The following is a 16,589-nucleotide window of genomic DNA, read 5'->3' on the forward strand; positions in this document are numbered from 1 at the left end:
CAACAAAAAAATTATGAAATTACCCAATTGTGATGATCAAAATAAACTAGCTAACGATTTTAATGATAACTTTATAAATCGAGTAAGGGACACTGAAGTAAACAATCAAACAAATGACTTTGTAAACAACGAAAGTTCTCAACTCAATTCAATTGTTCTTCACGAAATTGACTTGCCACAAACTGAAAGCTTGGTTAACTCAATTAATATTAATAAGCCGGCAGGAAGTGATGGTCTGACACCAAGAATGATTAAAATTATCTATCGTCACCACCCATCACTAATAACTCATCTGATTAATAAATCTCTAGATACTGGAATATTTTATAATGAACTAAAAAAGTCGATTGTTACGCCTATATACAAGAAAGGTAATAAAGATGACATGAACAATTACAGACCAATTTCGATTTTATCTATTATGTCAAAATTATTAGAGAAATGGGTAAAACGACAACTTAATAGTTATTTACACGCCATTATTTACACTACTCACATCATCAATTTGGTTTCAGGGAAAAAATTAATACTGAAATGGCTATGATTAGATTAATGGATTATATACAAAATAAAATTAATAATAACAAAAAAGTAGCAGTTGTATTTATAGATATCAGTAAAGCGTTTGATACAGTAAACTGGGATATCTTATTGGAAAAACTAAAAAATATTGGAGTAAGAGGGCTCCCGCTCGATTGGTTCAGATCTTTTATAACAAATAGGAAACAGACAGTTAAAGTAGGCAATGTGATAAGTCAGGTAAGGGCAATAGATACAGGTGTACCTCAGGGATCGATCCTTGGCCCAATACTTTTCTCTATTTACATTAATGAAATTCATAATATCAATATTTCCGGTCAACTTGTTTCATTTGCAGATGATACAGTTCTAGTTTTCTCCGCTGAAACAACTGAAGAACTGATAAAAAATTTGGAAAAAGACATCCATGCAATAAATAAAAGAATTCGAAACCTTCGACTTAGGCTAAATGCTAGCAAAACTAAATGGGTTCTTTTTAATTTAACTAACTTAAGCACACAGACAGATTTAATGAAATTTCATGAATGTAACGACTTTCTTTCAAATACTATATGTAACTGTTCATACATTGAAAGAGTACAGCATTATAAATATCTTGGAATCGTTATTTCATCTAACCTAAAATGGAAAGATCATACTGATCAAGTTGTTAATAAATTACGAGCAATCACAGCAATGACGTATAAATTAAAGGCTATCATCTCACACCAAAGTTTGAAAGAAGTATTTTTTGCATGGGTGTTCCCACATATTTTATATGGACTACAAGTTTGGGGGGGAACATATAAAAATTCAATCCATACTATTGATTTATGACGGTTTGCGACGTGACATTATACAAACTAACAGTTCTGCACAAAATAAAGTATCATTGATCCAATTTAATATACGGCAACTTTATCTGTATAAAGTTTTAGTATACATCTATAAAAATCCTGATTGGTATCCCAGAGTGAATATACAAAGAAGAACTATGAGATCACAATATTTATATCAAATACCATTACCTAAAAAAACAATTTTCAAAAAATCAATATTTTTTCTTGCTCCAAGAATATGTAGAGAATTTGATGATATTATTAGACAACAGCAATCATTTTATATGTTTAAAAAGACTATAAAAGATCGTATACTGGAAATAGCAGATATGGAGCGGTTCGTTTCGTTTGATAGTTAATGAAATTGCAAATGATATAAGGAGTAAAATTTGTTTATATCTTTGTTGTGTAAGAAAATATATCTGTATTTCGACATATCAGACTATAGTTTAACATTTTAAGGTAATATAGTTGGTGTGACTTGAATGCAGCAATTGTAGTAAAATATATCTATGTATGTTGCCAGAAATTCTTTATATAATGTATCAATACGACCCATGGAAGGTTTCTTTTATCCATTTGGGTCGAAAAGTGTTTGTTTAATTTTTTTTTGTCTGTTTTGTCCATTGTGCTAAAAAAAGAAAAGATTGCTATCAACTGAAACGGGACATAGTGTAACATGCCCATAGACCGCGGGGGAAAAGGTCCTAATTAAGTAACTTATCATATTAGACAATATGATAAGAGAACTGAAAATAGAGCTGAAGCAAGAAATACCATCAAGCAACACAAGAAATTATCAAGAGACACATCTGGAGAATGAGATACAAAATGTGATAAAGGCAACCAAATTCAATTCAGGGCATATGGATGACATTAGTAAAAAATTAGTAGTGGTACATCTAACAGAGGAAAACGAGGAAATGAAATTAGAGAACAAAAATTTGAAGACTGGACTTGAATAACTGAAACAATGAATGAATGATATTGAAACGAGAGGCAGAAAAAAATTATGTAGAGATCATGGAATTCCTGAAATGGAGAATGAAAATGTTGATGAAATACTTCAAAAAGTGAAAACAAACTCAGGTATTCAACAATAAACTGTACTAGAAAGTGCACACCGAGTTCCAACACAAGAAATCTAAGCCGATTATTGTAAGATTTAAGGGATACAGGATCGTCGTATTCTAATCTACTATGATGCTGAAAGTTTTTATTTTTCCTCAGATTTTTTTCATGTTTCACGCACGGGACTTCTCCAAATTTTTATATGGTTCGCTGAATGGAAAGAACTCTACCGGAATATCATTGTCTCTGATATGTTATTCCCCACTTCGAGCCAAGAATTCTGTTCCTATGTCATCTCCCTCATTCACTGGCTGTTGTACTTCCCAGATTTGGACTTCTCCCGTGCCACCTGGAACTCGTTCACCGCAAAGGGGGCATCTCAGCGCTTCTATAAATTCATAGCTCTATTATATCACTTTGGATGTTGGATCGTCATATTCTCATCTATTATGATGCTGGAAGTTTATTTTTCTTCAGGTTAGTCCTTTTTTCATGTTTATAATCTTTACTGAATTTTAAATTTTTTCCCTGAAACTTTACCGATCCGGTGACCTTCGGGATGTACGGTACTTCGTGAACAGAACTGACAACCGCTTAGGGCACAATGTTTTCAGGAAGCCTACTCATACAGACCAGTACCTCCACAAAAACTCCAACCGCCATCTGAGACACAAGAGAGGTGTGCTAAAGACACTGGTAAACCATGCTAACCGTATCTGCAGGGGTGGGAAGTGACTAAGTCTATTTCGGAGCAGCTTTGGAGCAGCAAAATTCAGGATTCGGAGCAGTTCTGGAGCAGCAAATTCGAGATTTGGAGCAATTTTGGAGCAGCAAATTCGAGATTTGGAGCAATTTTGGAGCAGCAAAATATGGGATTCGGAGCAGATATTTATAAATGGGAGCAGTGAAATTAACAAGAATATTTTCATTAACCCTCAACCCTTTTCAAAATAAAACTGCAGCATGTCTTTTGCTATCAAACATCTTTTTGTCAGCTTGATTTTTGTTTTTGGTGCTTTAGGCTTTTGACATCTTATTTGAAAGAGCGGCTGTCATAAAATTTTTTGCACCTGTCTATTTAAGATGATTTTTGCTTACTGACGACACTATTTGCTGCCTTGAACAGCAGCACTTCAAATGAGCTAAAAAAATTTTATAAGTTTTTAATTTTTTTATACTTGGAAAGAAATTTTTGCAAAATGGGAGAGAATTTCAGAAGAATCAACTCGATGTTTGGCGATTCAGAACTCATTATCTGGCGAGATTGGCGATCTGACACTCGCTATTTGGCGAAATTGGCGATTTAACGCTCGTTATTCGGCAACATTGGCGATTTAACGCTCGTTATTCGGCAACATTGGCGATTTAACGCTCGTTATTTGGCAACATTAGCGATTTAACGCTCGTTATTCGGCAACATTAGCGATTTCACGCTCGTTATTCGGCAAAGTTTCTAAACTAACATTCGTAATTCGGCGGACATGCGCTTTTTACTCCCGGAATGAAAATTTTTTTCACGAAACATCGGGATTTAACACAATGACAATCGACTACAGTAATTTCTGCTGCTTCCAGTGACGACTTTTTTTTTTTAACGGAAACACTCGAATTTGCACTTTAAAGCTGAAAGGCATTGCAAACCATCTTCAGTTCCACGATCAGGGGCCGATAGCTTAAGTATAGTGGAATAAAACACGCTCTTCTCGTAAAGAAACGTTTCGTGGCTAGCAGGAACAAAAATTTTTTGGCGCCCTTTCCGAAATTCCGGGCATACTGAAGCAAAATTTGCTATTTGGCGCAGAAAAATGCCAAAATACGCTATTGGAGCAGAATGGCGCAAGATATTAGTTTTGGCACAGTGCGGCGCAATTGGCGCAGAGTTCCCACCCCTGTACCTGTGAGCAGCAACATCTCGACACAGAACTGATCCATCTACAGAAGGCCTTCAAAGCTAACAACTATACAGTAAAAGAGATTCAAAGAGCCATACGACCTTGCCTAAAAAACAATAATACTAACGAAGGAAATCAGGAACCCTGAGCCAAAGCATATTTACTGTACATCCGGAAGGTCACCGATCGAATTGGTAAAGTTTTAGAAAAGTTCAGTATCAAGCCCATTTTCAAACATACCAGGAACTTAGCAAAATCGCTACACTCGGCAAAAGACCTCAGAGATCCGCTGTGCATGGCAGGTGTCTGCAGGATTCCATGCTCGTGTGGAAAAGTATACGTAGGAACAACAAAAAGAAGTACTGCTACAAGAATAAAGGAACACCAGAGAAGCTGCCGCCTGGGAAAAATGGAAAGTTCAGCCATTGCAGAACATATGTGGGAAACCAACCACCAAATTAAATTTGAAAAAACTGAGGTAATATCGTCCGAGGTGCACTATCATACTTGTCTTCATAGAGAAAACATTGAAATATTCAAGCGCCACAACATAAATCAAAAGGAGGAGACGACGAAGGTGCATCCCCCTTGGGTCCCGTTACTTCAGTTGTGCAAAGAGCTGAGATCTGCCCCCCCCCAATAAGTGCCAGAGAGGAAATGACCTCGAAAGCCAATCAGTACTAAACACCACATGCAGCCAATCAAAGAACGACACATCCACACAAGCCAACCAATGCAGTTCTTCTGCGGCCGATCAAGTATAAGTGCATATAGAGAACAAGTCAATGATAGTAGATGTACGAAGCCTTTCTTGCTTGCCGTGGAGACTTGGATCCGAATAACCTCAGATGATGCCTACCACAGATGTGGGCGAAACGGCAGGAAAGAAATCTCTTAGATCATGGCCTAATAGTCCGGAAACCATTTGCAAGTCAGTCTATGATTCGTCCAGTTTCCTTCACAGACAGCAAAAAGTGTCTTTTACTCTTTAGTGACAATTTCTTACATAGCTGATCAGGCACATGCATATAAACTTCTGAACCAAAGGTTCTCAGGTGTTTGAGTTATATCTGTTTTCCAGTCCAAAGCTCATATGGAGTAGATCCAGGTGTTTGACTATTTGGAACATGGCTAAGGATGCAAACTGCTGTGTTTACTGCCTCAGACCACAAAAACAATGGTAGTTTCTTGCTATAAAGCATTGACCGAGCACTTTCCATTATAGTTCTCATATTTCTCTCAGCTCTCCCGTTTTGCTCTGGTGTGTAAGGTGCAGTTGTCTCAAGCTCGATGCCCTTGGTATTGAGATAATCTTTTAAAGTGTGGTTTATGTACTCTGTGCTGTTGTCCACCCAGAATTCCTTTAACTTTCATTGAGTATTTGGTCTCACCAAGGTTCACAAATCTTTTGAAATGCTCGAATGTATCATGTTTGTGTTTCAGAAAAGCAACGGAGACAAAGCCACCGAAATCATCTTTGAAAATTACAAAATAATTAGCACCACCAAGTAATGTTGTCAACATTGGAACATGCAGGACACTATGGATCATTTCGCCAGGATTATTGGCTTTGTTTGTTCTATGGCTGAAAGGTAGTCTGTGCGTGAATAATTATCACCATTGAATTTACTCATGGTGGAAACGTCCACTCTGGCCATTGTGCTTATAGTAGCGTGAAGTTTAGGCTTAACTGCCAGCGTATTACTGCCACAACTATTATAGCAACAAATGCAAAAAACAAAGTTTAAGTCTGGGCATGTCCTGGGCCCATAACATCTAAAATTTTTTACTGGTACTTTTAGCTCTAGGTTAAGTTTAATATTCAATTATGGTTATTACAGTAATGTAGTACACTGCGCTCTCACACACAGTGACGAACAGCATAAAAAAGTGAACGAGACAAGTACATTGCCAGATTTAGCTCATTTATTTTAACTTTTCTGATAAGGAAGAATTTTTCACGAGGAACTTCAGTAATACATTTAACATCATTTTATGCCAATGCTGAAAAAATGATTCGACATTGTGTGGCAGCTATTCTAATAAATATTTAAAAAAAATTGATTCTGCCCAACAAGGCATTATTGATCAACTCATGTATTTTAGTTACGGCCGTATCTAGAGACAGAGTTTAACTGCAATCGCAGGTTAAAGAATTAGAGATTGACATGGATTGGTTAAATTCAGAATTTTAACCAATCTGCATCAACCTATAGTCCTTTAACCTGTGATTACAGTTAAACTGTCTGAGAATATAGCCATCACTGATGCATTCATCATTTTGTGGCTGAAAACATAACTTTTTCCCTGACGAAAGTTCCAGCTAATAAGTTTGTCTTGCATCTATTTATTTGTACCATTGAAAATATTGTTGTCGTCCCCCTATGCCAGAGACATGAATGTACAAATTCTTGGGGGGGGGGGGATAACTTAGGAAATGATGTTTGATTGTTTACTCTACTAATATTACTCTGTGGAAGTTATTTTCCAAAAAAGTTTAGTAACATGTGTTTCAATGGGAATACACATTCACACTTCTGGCCAAACTTAAGATTTTAAAATAAGGGGTCCAACCTTAGCTGATCAAAAAAAAATTAAAAATTTGCTCATTCACGTTTCTGGCATAAGGGGAACAAACTAAACTCTATATATAGATTCTGATTTCACTTTTCATTCAGAATTGAAAAAAGAGAAATCTGTTCTTACTAAAATTTAAGTAAACTATTATTTTTATGCATTAAAAAATTAATTATTGAAGGGTCTCCAGGACAAGAAAAAAATTACTTGAAGACTTACTTGCCATCTTTTCACATAAAGCTGACATATCTTCTTCTGAATAATTCAGCACCCGAGCTAATGAAATGGCTAGCTGGTGTGATGGTTCACCATGATCACAACTTGCACAAAACGACTTCAGGGATTTCTCGAAACAGAAACAAGCTAAATACATAAGCCCAGCCTCAACAAAGTTGTTTTCTTCATTCAAGTGATCTCCATGATTTTCTTGAATTGTCTGCATGAATAATCATAAATAAAAAATTCAATAAACCGGCAAACTGAGAACTGTAACAAAAGAAAACATATGGGCATATACTGATGTAAGTTCATTAGGGTGACCCTTATTTTTAACACTTTAATGAAATATATAGCAACTGGAAATATATAGAAAAATATGAAAATTCAAAAAGGGATGAAAAATTCAAAAAGAAATTCAAAAATGAAAAAAGTTAAAATCCAGCATTATCACCAACAATAATGTCGAAGTTTTGGAACTTCTCAAAACAGATAATATTAAATCCATTGAGACATTTGATTTTGAAAATCTTTTCACTAGCATTATGCATAATGAGATTCTTAACATCTGTGAATTTCTCTACAACAACTTTGAACAATGCATAAAAATGGAAAAACACAAATGGTTGAATACTGCAAAATTTTGTGTTTTTGAGAACTATCTATTTAATGGCATTTGTTTGTATAAACAAACCACAGGGATTTCTATGGGGACTTGTTTTTCAAGCGCAAATATTTTCTTGCATTACTTTGAAAACAAAAATTTAATTTCTCTTAATATTTCTTTCACGAGATCAGCCAGCAAGTCTATCCTAGCACACTAAATCTTAAACTAATTACAACAATAATCAAGCTGATTTCCTTGACTTAAAAATAAACATTGCTAACAATATGGTATTAACTGGTATCCACGACAACAGAAAAAACTAATTTCAAAGTCAATTTTCTAACCAATCACAATTTAAATATCAGCAAAAAGGTTTTCAAAAATATTGTAATTTCTTAATTTTCTCGCATCAAACATATTTGTAATAATGATGCCAATGATTTTCAAAACACATTAAATAATCTCAAAAAAATCTTAATATGCAATGGGTTTCCTCCGTACACCTTGGACTTATTTCCTCCTCACAGCAATAACTATAACTCTTCACTTTGAACACAACCCACCACACCTAGGACTAACACATGGTATGTAGTTGTACCTTCTGCATCTATTTTAAATATTTTTATATCGACTGCTATTTTGCTTTTTTTCAATTTGACAAAAATATTTGTTTTTGCTGCTATTTTGATTTTTGAATTCAATGGTACTACAGCAGAACCTCGGGGGATTGAGCATCTATTCGGGCTATGGAGGCCAAGAAATGCTCTCAGAAACATTTTGTGTTAAGCCAATGTCATGTTCCCCCCCCCCCCCCCCGATGAAAGCCCTAGACATTGGCTAGCCTATAACTTTTTTCATTTTTGAATTCCTTTTAAAATTTTTCATTACTTTTTGAATTTTTATATTTTCCTATATATTTCCAGTTCACATAATTAATTTGTTTGCAGTATTTCATTTAAAATATAGAACTTTTGGAACAGCTTTGGTATAAGGGACAGGTTGGCGATTTTTGGCGACTTTTTTCCGACGCCAAATATGTCAGACGGTCCGAGGAAAAGCCGCCAGACACTACGTGCGCCAGAAAAAAAAATTTCCAGAATAGAAAACAGTAAAAAACAATAAAAACAAATGGTATAAACAAAAATAAGCTCTGGATTGTTTAAAAAATAAAACTCTGGATAAAAATAAATCAATCAGGGTTTAAATAAAACCCGGACCGTTGTAAATAACAAATCAATGAGGGTTTAAATAAAACCCGGGCATTGTTTAAATGAAGTCCGGACCGTTGTTTAAATAATAAATCGATCAGGGTTTAAATAAAACCTGGACATTGTTAAAATGAAGCCTGGACCGTTGTTTAAATAATAAATCGATCTGGGTTTAAATGAAGCCCGGACTGTTGTTTAAATAATAAATCGATCAGGGTTTAAATAAAACCTGGACATTGTTAAAATGAAGCCTGGACCGTTGTTTAAATAATAAATCGATCTGGGTTTAAATGAAGCCCGGACTGTTGTTTAAATAATAAATCGATCAGGGTTTAAATAAAACCCGGGCATTGTTTAAATAATAAAGCGATCAGGGTATAAATAAAATACGGGCACTGTTTAAATAAAGGGGAAAAAAAGGGAACAATACAACCTGACCAGCGACTAAAATGTAATCCAAACACTCGGAACAAGCACAAACGACAAAATGGCTGTACAGCTATTTGAAAAGATGTGCTACAACAACTAACGTTGCCTGACAGAATCTTTCAGAACAGCGACAACCCAGCAGAAGAACACTGAACCAGAGTGCGTCAACGATGTCAACTTATCACCAGAAAAAAGTAGCCAATTTGGCGTGCCCCTTATACCAAAGCCGTTCCGAACTTTTACAATATATATATATCTATTCTATAATATAAAATCACAAACAAACTCGAAAAGGGCCTGTTGCTAAGCAACTGAGTGACGGAAGTGGGTGAAATTTTTGAGTGACGGAAATCTGTTACGGAAGTCGGTTTCGATTCATATATCGATATTATTCATATATCGATATGATATCATATATCATATATCGATATTGGGTCGATATTCACATATAGGGACCCATTTGACCCATCGGGACCATGTTATGTGCATGTACCAAGAGGCTCCTACATCCTACAGCAGAGCCCTTAGGCTGGAATTTAGATTTCGAGCCCCCAAACCAGCTTTTCAGGGGCCCCTCTGTGATTAATTTATAGTGTGAAAAATCAAAAAGTGATAAGAATCGTTGTGGCCCCTGTCAGCCCTTCCTTTGTGGGGGGGGGGGGGTCCATGCCGAGAGGTATATATATGTATAATATACACACACAACATCAGTGCTCCCAACACAGGGTCGGGGTACCCGGAGAAGATTTCACGTATAAGTAAAAAGTTTTCATTTCCAGGGGCCCTTGATGGATCTCATTGTTTTCTTGCTGCTTTAACGTTGAAAAATTTCGATAGCGGAAGCAAAAGATATATCCAGTCTGGGGCCCCACCAAAAGTATGCGAATTGGTGTCCCGGGTAATTGGTTGGGGGGTCCTGGATTTTATTCGTTGGTAAAACGAATACAAATGAAAATTTTTCATGGTACTCGCTCCGTGGGATGGCAGACAAGCTTCCAAGTCGGGGGCCCCCATGTTTACAGGTTTCATTTTGGGGCCCTAGACGAATCTCATTCTTTTCTGTTGTAGAATTCGCAACAGCGGAAGCCTGAGATAAAGCCAGTCTGGGGCCCCACCAAAAGTATGCGAATTGGTGTCCCGGGTAATTGGTTGAGGGCCCTGGATTTTATTCGTTCGTAAAACGAATACAAATGAAAATTTTTCATGGCACTCGCTCCGGGGGATGACCGACAAGCTTCCAAGTCGAGGGCCCCATGTTTACAGGTTTCATTTTGGGTGAATTGGATTTTATTCGTTGGTAAAACGAATACAAATGAAAATTTTTCATGGCACTCGCTCTGGGGGATGACCGACAAGCTTCCAAGTCGGGGGCCCCATGTTTACAGGTTTCATTTTGGGTGCCCTGGATTTTATTTGTTGGTAAAACGAATACATATGAAAATTTTTCATAGCACTCGCACCGGGGGATGACCGACAAGCTTCCAAGTCGGGGGCCCCATGTTTACAGGTTTCATTTTGGGGCCCTGGACGAATCTTTCTTTTCTGTTGTAGAATTCGCAACAGCGGAAGCCCGAGATAAAGCCAGTCTGGGGCCCCACCAAAAATATGCGAATTGGTGTCCCGGGTAATTGGTTGGGGGCCCTGGATTTTATTCGTTGGTAAAACGAATACAAATGAAAATTTTTCATGGCACTCGCTCCGGGGGATGACCGACAAGCTTCCAAGTCGAGGGCCCCATGTTTACAGGTTTCATTTTGGGGGCCCTGGATTTTATTCGTTGGTAAAACGAATACAAATGAAAATTTTTCATGGCACTCGCTCCGTGGGATGGCCGACAAGCTTCCAAGTCGGGGGCCCCATGTTTACAGGTTTCATTTTGGGTGCCCTGGATTTTATTTGTTGGTAAAACGAATACATATGAAAATTTTTCATAGCACTCGCACCGGGGGATGACCGACAAGCTTCCAAGTCGGGGGCCCCATGTTTACAGGTTTCATTTTGGGGCCCTGGACGAATCTTTCTTTTCTGTTGTAGAATTCGCAACAGCGGAAGCCCGAGATAAAGCCAGTCTGGGGCCCCACCAAAAATATGCGAATTGGTGTCCCGGGTAATTGGTTGGGGGCCCTGGATTTTATTCGTTGGTAAAACGAATACAAATGAAAATTTTTCATGGCACTCGCTCTGGGGGATGACCGACAAGCTTCCAAGTCGAGGGCCCCATGTTTACAGGTTTCATTTTGGGGGCCCTGGATTTTATTCGTTGGTAAAACGAATACAAATGAAAATTTTTCATGGCACTCGCTCCGTGGGATGGCCGACAAGCTTCCAAGTCGGGGGCCCCATGTTTACAGGTTTCATTTTGGGGGCCCTGGATAAATCTCATTCTTTTCTGTTGTAGAATTTGCAACAGCGGAACCCCGAGATAAAGCAAGTCTGGGGCCCCACCAAAAGTATGCGAATTGGTGTCCCGGGTAATTGTTTGGGGGCCCTGGATTTTATTCGTTCGTAAAACGAATACAAATGAAAATTTTTCATGGCACTCGCACCGGGGGATGACCGACAAGCTTCCAAGTCGGGGACCCCCTGTTTACAGGTTTCATTTTGGGGCCCTGGATTTTATTCGTTGGTAAAACGAATATAAATGAAAATTTTTCATGGCACTCACACCGAGGGATGACCAACAAGCTTCCAAGTCGGGGGCCCCATGTTTACAGGTTTGATTTTGGGGGCCCTGGATGAATCTCATTCTTTTCTGTTGTAGAATTTGCCACAGCCGAAACCCGAGATATAGCCAGTTTGGGGCCCCACTAAAAATCTGCGTATTGTGTCCCCGCTACTGGATGTGGGGCCCTGGATTTTATTCGTTGTAAAATTGATAAAAATGAAAAATTCTCACAGGGGGGTGTCCGACAAGCTTGCAGGTCAGGGCTTCATGGAAATGTTGGCAGGTTGTAATTCGGTGCCCCTGAATGTATCTCATTGATTTTTGTGGTTTAACATTGTAAAATTTGCAACACATCGGTAGCCCAAGATATATCCAGTGTGGGGCCCCACTGAAATTCAGCGAATTGAATCTGGGGACCCCCATGGGGAAGTTTTCTGGGGATACTTGATGAATCTCATTTGTTTTTTGTTGCTTTATTATTATTTTCATTAAAATTCGCTTCTTCAGTAGGCTGGTGCTTTCACACGTCCCTTTCCCCTTTTCCATAGCACGCTGATGAAGTGGGACGAAATAAACAAGATATGTCCGGGAGAGAAGTGGGGGGGGGGGGGTTGGCCGCCAAAGGCGGCAGGGGGGCAGAGCCCCCCCCTAGTATATATATATATATATATTCATATTTGAGATAGGAAAAAGCATAATGCCTTTGAATAGAATTAATCGTGTATACTATGGCACTTAAGCATCACCTAGCAATTGTCTGATTGAGCTGAAGTTGTGCACAGTGCGTTTTTTTTGTTGATTAGAACAGGATTAGCAGGTCAGAGCAGAAAAATTTTCACGTTGATAGAATTGCTTATAACTAAGGGCCACCCATATATATACAGCAGTATACAATTGTATTGTATACTATTATATTGTCTATAGAATTGCGCAAGACAAACACCTGGAAGTTGCGGACAGCAAAGACCTGAGGATGATCCATAACAATTCAGTGAATACTCATTTCAAGACATTTTACAGTGTTTGGGAACCTTTGACAGCACCTTGTAGAGGGCTGAAATCTAGGATGAAAAACAATAGGGCCTAATCCTTTTATATTTTCTCAAGAAAGCTGCATGATCCAGTGGGGGGAAAATTAGTGTTGATACACATACATGCTCAAACTGGAATTTGAATCCAAACCCGCATAGCTGAAGACTATTAGAATATTATAATAAAATTAATGCACCAAATACCTATTTTCCCTTTTAAAATTTAAAAAAAAACCATGGATTAAAAAACTGAGCGATTCCAGATTTTGGACTTTTTTTTGTTTACGATATAAGCTTATGAAAGGACTCAGTAAATGCATTTGTCTTGATACAGTCAAATCTTTAATGACTTAGATAACATAATCTGGAATGGCCACCACACTAGATTGTCTCCTTCCCTGTTTGACTAAAAAAAATTTAATTTTAATTTATGATTCAAAAAATGCTTTAACAGCAGGTATACCAATTCACCAACCAAAAAATACCCAGATGTTTGAGGAATAAATACTGTGATATTTTAATATTTTCAAGGAAAATACCTTATATTCAGATGAACATGGATCAAAGAGCGCTAATGCTTCATTATACAGCTTCTTGTTTTTCACAAGATTCATGCATTCTTCAAAACGATCTTCTGCAAAAAAAAGTTTAAAAAAAATTAAAACCGTTTAATTTACAAAAATTGTTTAATACTCTTGTACAATATTATCCTATATCATACACAGGGTAGAAAAAATGATTTTAAAAAAAACAACAGATTTTTTAAAATTTAAATCAGTTTTTTTTTTGATTAAAATTAACTGACGCTGTTATTAATTGAAGCAAATCTTATTAATCATCAAGAATGCATATTTTTATATCGCGTAACTGCTTTTTTTCTCTTAATCACTCAAATTTAATTAAGCATTAATGAATAAACTACAAATGCACTACAAGCAAAAAATACAAACACCAAGAATCTGTCTTTATGTAACATTGAGCCCAAATTAACTTCATGGATTATCTTTTTTTTTTTTTTGTTGAAAAAGTGTTTTTATTCATGAATTAAAGTGAACGAGTGGTGGTAACTTAGTACCACACATATGGTGCAGACATCTCAATTCACTGGATACACAACCAAAAAGCCATTCAGCATCAACTAAATAAAACAAATTCTATTGAGACAAGATTGTTTCTTGCACAATTGGTGGAGGTATTTCAGACTTGCACGATGTTGCTTAACCTCTTTAGGATCAGAGACGTAATATTGTGTCGAAATGCCAGAAGAATGAATTCATTCAAACTGACTATTTCCCCAAGCTCTTGTTTTACCTTAATGCAAAACTTATTGCAAGGACTCGCATCGTGAGGTCCCGGGTTCGAACCCCAGCGTCGCCACAGTAGTGATGATTGGTTTTCTGTGGTTCCCAACTTCAAGGCGTGAATGCGAGCCGATCACCCCTTTAAAAAGTCTCGCCACAGAGAGCAACAGACCTACAAACAATATAAATGTAATTCAATCATAACACATCACTCACTTCACTTCTGAAATATAGATGGTAGCATTGAAAAATCAAACACAACACTGCGCGCACATGCACTCAGACTGTTAGGTACACACACAGTTACACTTTTGGTACAACTCACTAGGTAGTAAATCACCCATAAATGGTGATAGACCTGAGTTGTGCTCTGTTTGAAAAATGAAAAAAAATCCTACGGAACAAAATTGTGTGTGCGTGTTTTCCACCCCTCTTCTCTTCTGCCTTTTCCTCCTCCTCGTTCTCCACTATATTACTCCTCTTCCCGCCAATTTACCGTCTTTGTAGAGATGAGCGAATATTGATTCTGTTATGTAAGAGGATTATTTTTCTTTCTTAAAAGTATCATATATATCGCATGCATTTATGAAATTTTGATTGTTTATTCAGAAAAATATGGATATCAATGAGGGGGTCAAAATATTAACGTGTAATACACACTGTTGAAATACTTGACACAAGAAAATTTAAGTATAGCAGAGTAGAGAAAGTCAACTTTTTTTCCATCTTTGGCATATCCTCCAACCCAAACCATGATTCCCTATTGGCAACATAGGCACCGGAACATAAGGACTGACGCTGTTTGAGCCCCCCCCCCCAATAATTTTTGAAAAACTATGTAATGAACTTTCTCTCTCCTGCGTACGAGCTTGAGTTCCATATATCTGGAACCACCAGCAACTTTCAGCACCCAAATGTTTTCTTCAAGTTAGTGCCTCTGATTGGCAAAGATAATATTACCACCAATTCTTCATGCATTACATTACACTGTGATTATAACCACCGCAAAAGTACTAGTTACTCTCTTGTACACCCCCTTTTCATAGTCTAACTCCTATGTTGTCCTGAAACATCGGATATTGTACTAATTATTCGCAAATGGTGATATCAAACAGCACTAGAAGGTACTGTGAGATATTATATCGCTGGGGCATTGGAGTATTTCAAGATCTAGCCGAGTTGCAGATGCTGTTAAAATTTTTCATTGCGCCTCAGAAATTTGATTCCGTAACACTAATACTATCACGATTTTAGTTTTTAAGAAAAAAAAACTAAAGGAGTTGGAAGAAATAACGCACATCATTGAGACTCACTAAAGCCGTCTCGATAATCCGAGATAAATGGATCATCACCTCGGTACATATGGAAAACCCCCAGAAAATTTAGATGTTGGTTTCATATAAAAAGTGAGAACACCTTGCGAAATATTTACGTACATGTAAACCAACCCAAACATTTTCATAAAGTTTGTGGTAGAGAAGATTTTATTCTTTGTTTGATAAAATCATGGATCAAAGTTATTTACTTTGGACCTTTACAAAAAGTTAAGTGAAAACCCCATTGATATTTATGTTGGTATAACATCTATTATTTTAATCAGCAATTAGGGCATAGAATTCAAGGTTTTATACAAAAATAATTCCTCTGTTTTTTAATCAGGGGAACCTAGGGATGTGAGGTGAGAATATTCTCCTGGATGTAAAAATTGGAGAATAATCAAGAATATTCATTTTTCTTTTAAATAATTAATTTTTTTTACTTATTTTGTTTATATTATGAAATATAAATCAGTTTTCATTGCCTGCAACATTTTAAAAAATGTCATTTTTGGCATAATCACCTTCAACGACAACTTTTAGTTCGAAAATATTCTCAGAATATTCTCTTGGTCATGATGAGAAGTTTTATAAGTTTGGTTATGAAGATTTTAGAAACCTCACGATTAAAACCTTTAAAAATATTTTAAAATCAGATAAACTTTCAGAAATAAGTTCAAAACAAATAAATAAGTAAATAAACAAAAGTTGATTGATAAAGGAGAAGCTATTATTATATATAATCACTTTCATTCTAAGAAGATACAGAACTTATTTTCTCCAATGTACAAACACTTAAATTCTGCATCACTCATATTTCTTTAAAAAAGTTGCGCAATTCATCCATGTTGGTTTAATTTTCTTGCTTTCAAACTTTAATATTGTGGGTTACAAACTTCAATATTGCCAACTTCTTGA

At 36.7% G+C, this 16,589-nt stretch overlaps 1 protein-coding gene across 4 annotated transcripts in view; it reads right to left on the minus strand.

Moving 5' to 3' along the window:
* Nucleotides 1–16,589, minus strand: part of Elp1 (elongator complex protein 1) — a 117,326-nt gene that overhangs the window by 39,040 nt on the left and 61,697 nt on the right. For all 4 annotated transcript variants that reach the window (XM_089251429.1, XM_089251428.1, XM_089251430.1 and 1 more), the window contains exons 26-27: nucleotides 13,594–13,688; nucleotides 7,118–7,334 (exon numbers count right to left, since the gene is read on the minus strand). In XM_089251429.1, the coding sequence (XP_089107555.1) occupies nucleotides 7,118–7,334; nucleotides 13,594–13,688 (312 nt within the window). The remainder of the gene's footprint in view (nucleotides 1–7,117; nucleotides 7,335–13,593; nucleotides 13,689–16,589) is intronic.

The sequence above is a fragment of the Pholcus phalangioides genome, unplaced genomic scaffold (assembly GCF_987345545.1).
Source record: "Pholcus phalangioides strain wild (caught in Gottingen) unplaced genomic scaffold, Ppha-v1.0 ptg000024l_1, whole genome shotgun sequence".
NCBI classification, from domain to species: Eukaryota; Metazoa; Arthropoda; class Arachnida; order Araneae; family Pholcidae; genus Pholcus; species Pholcus phalangioides.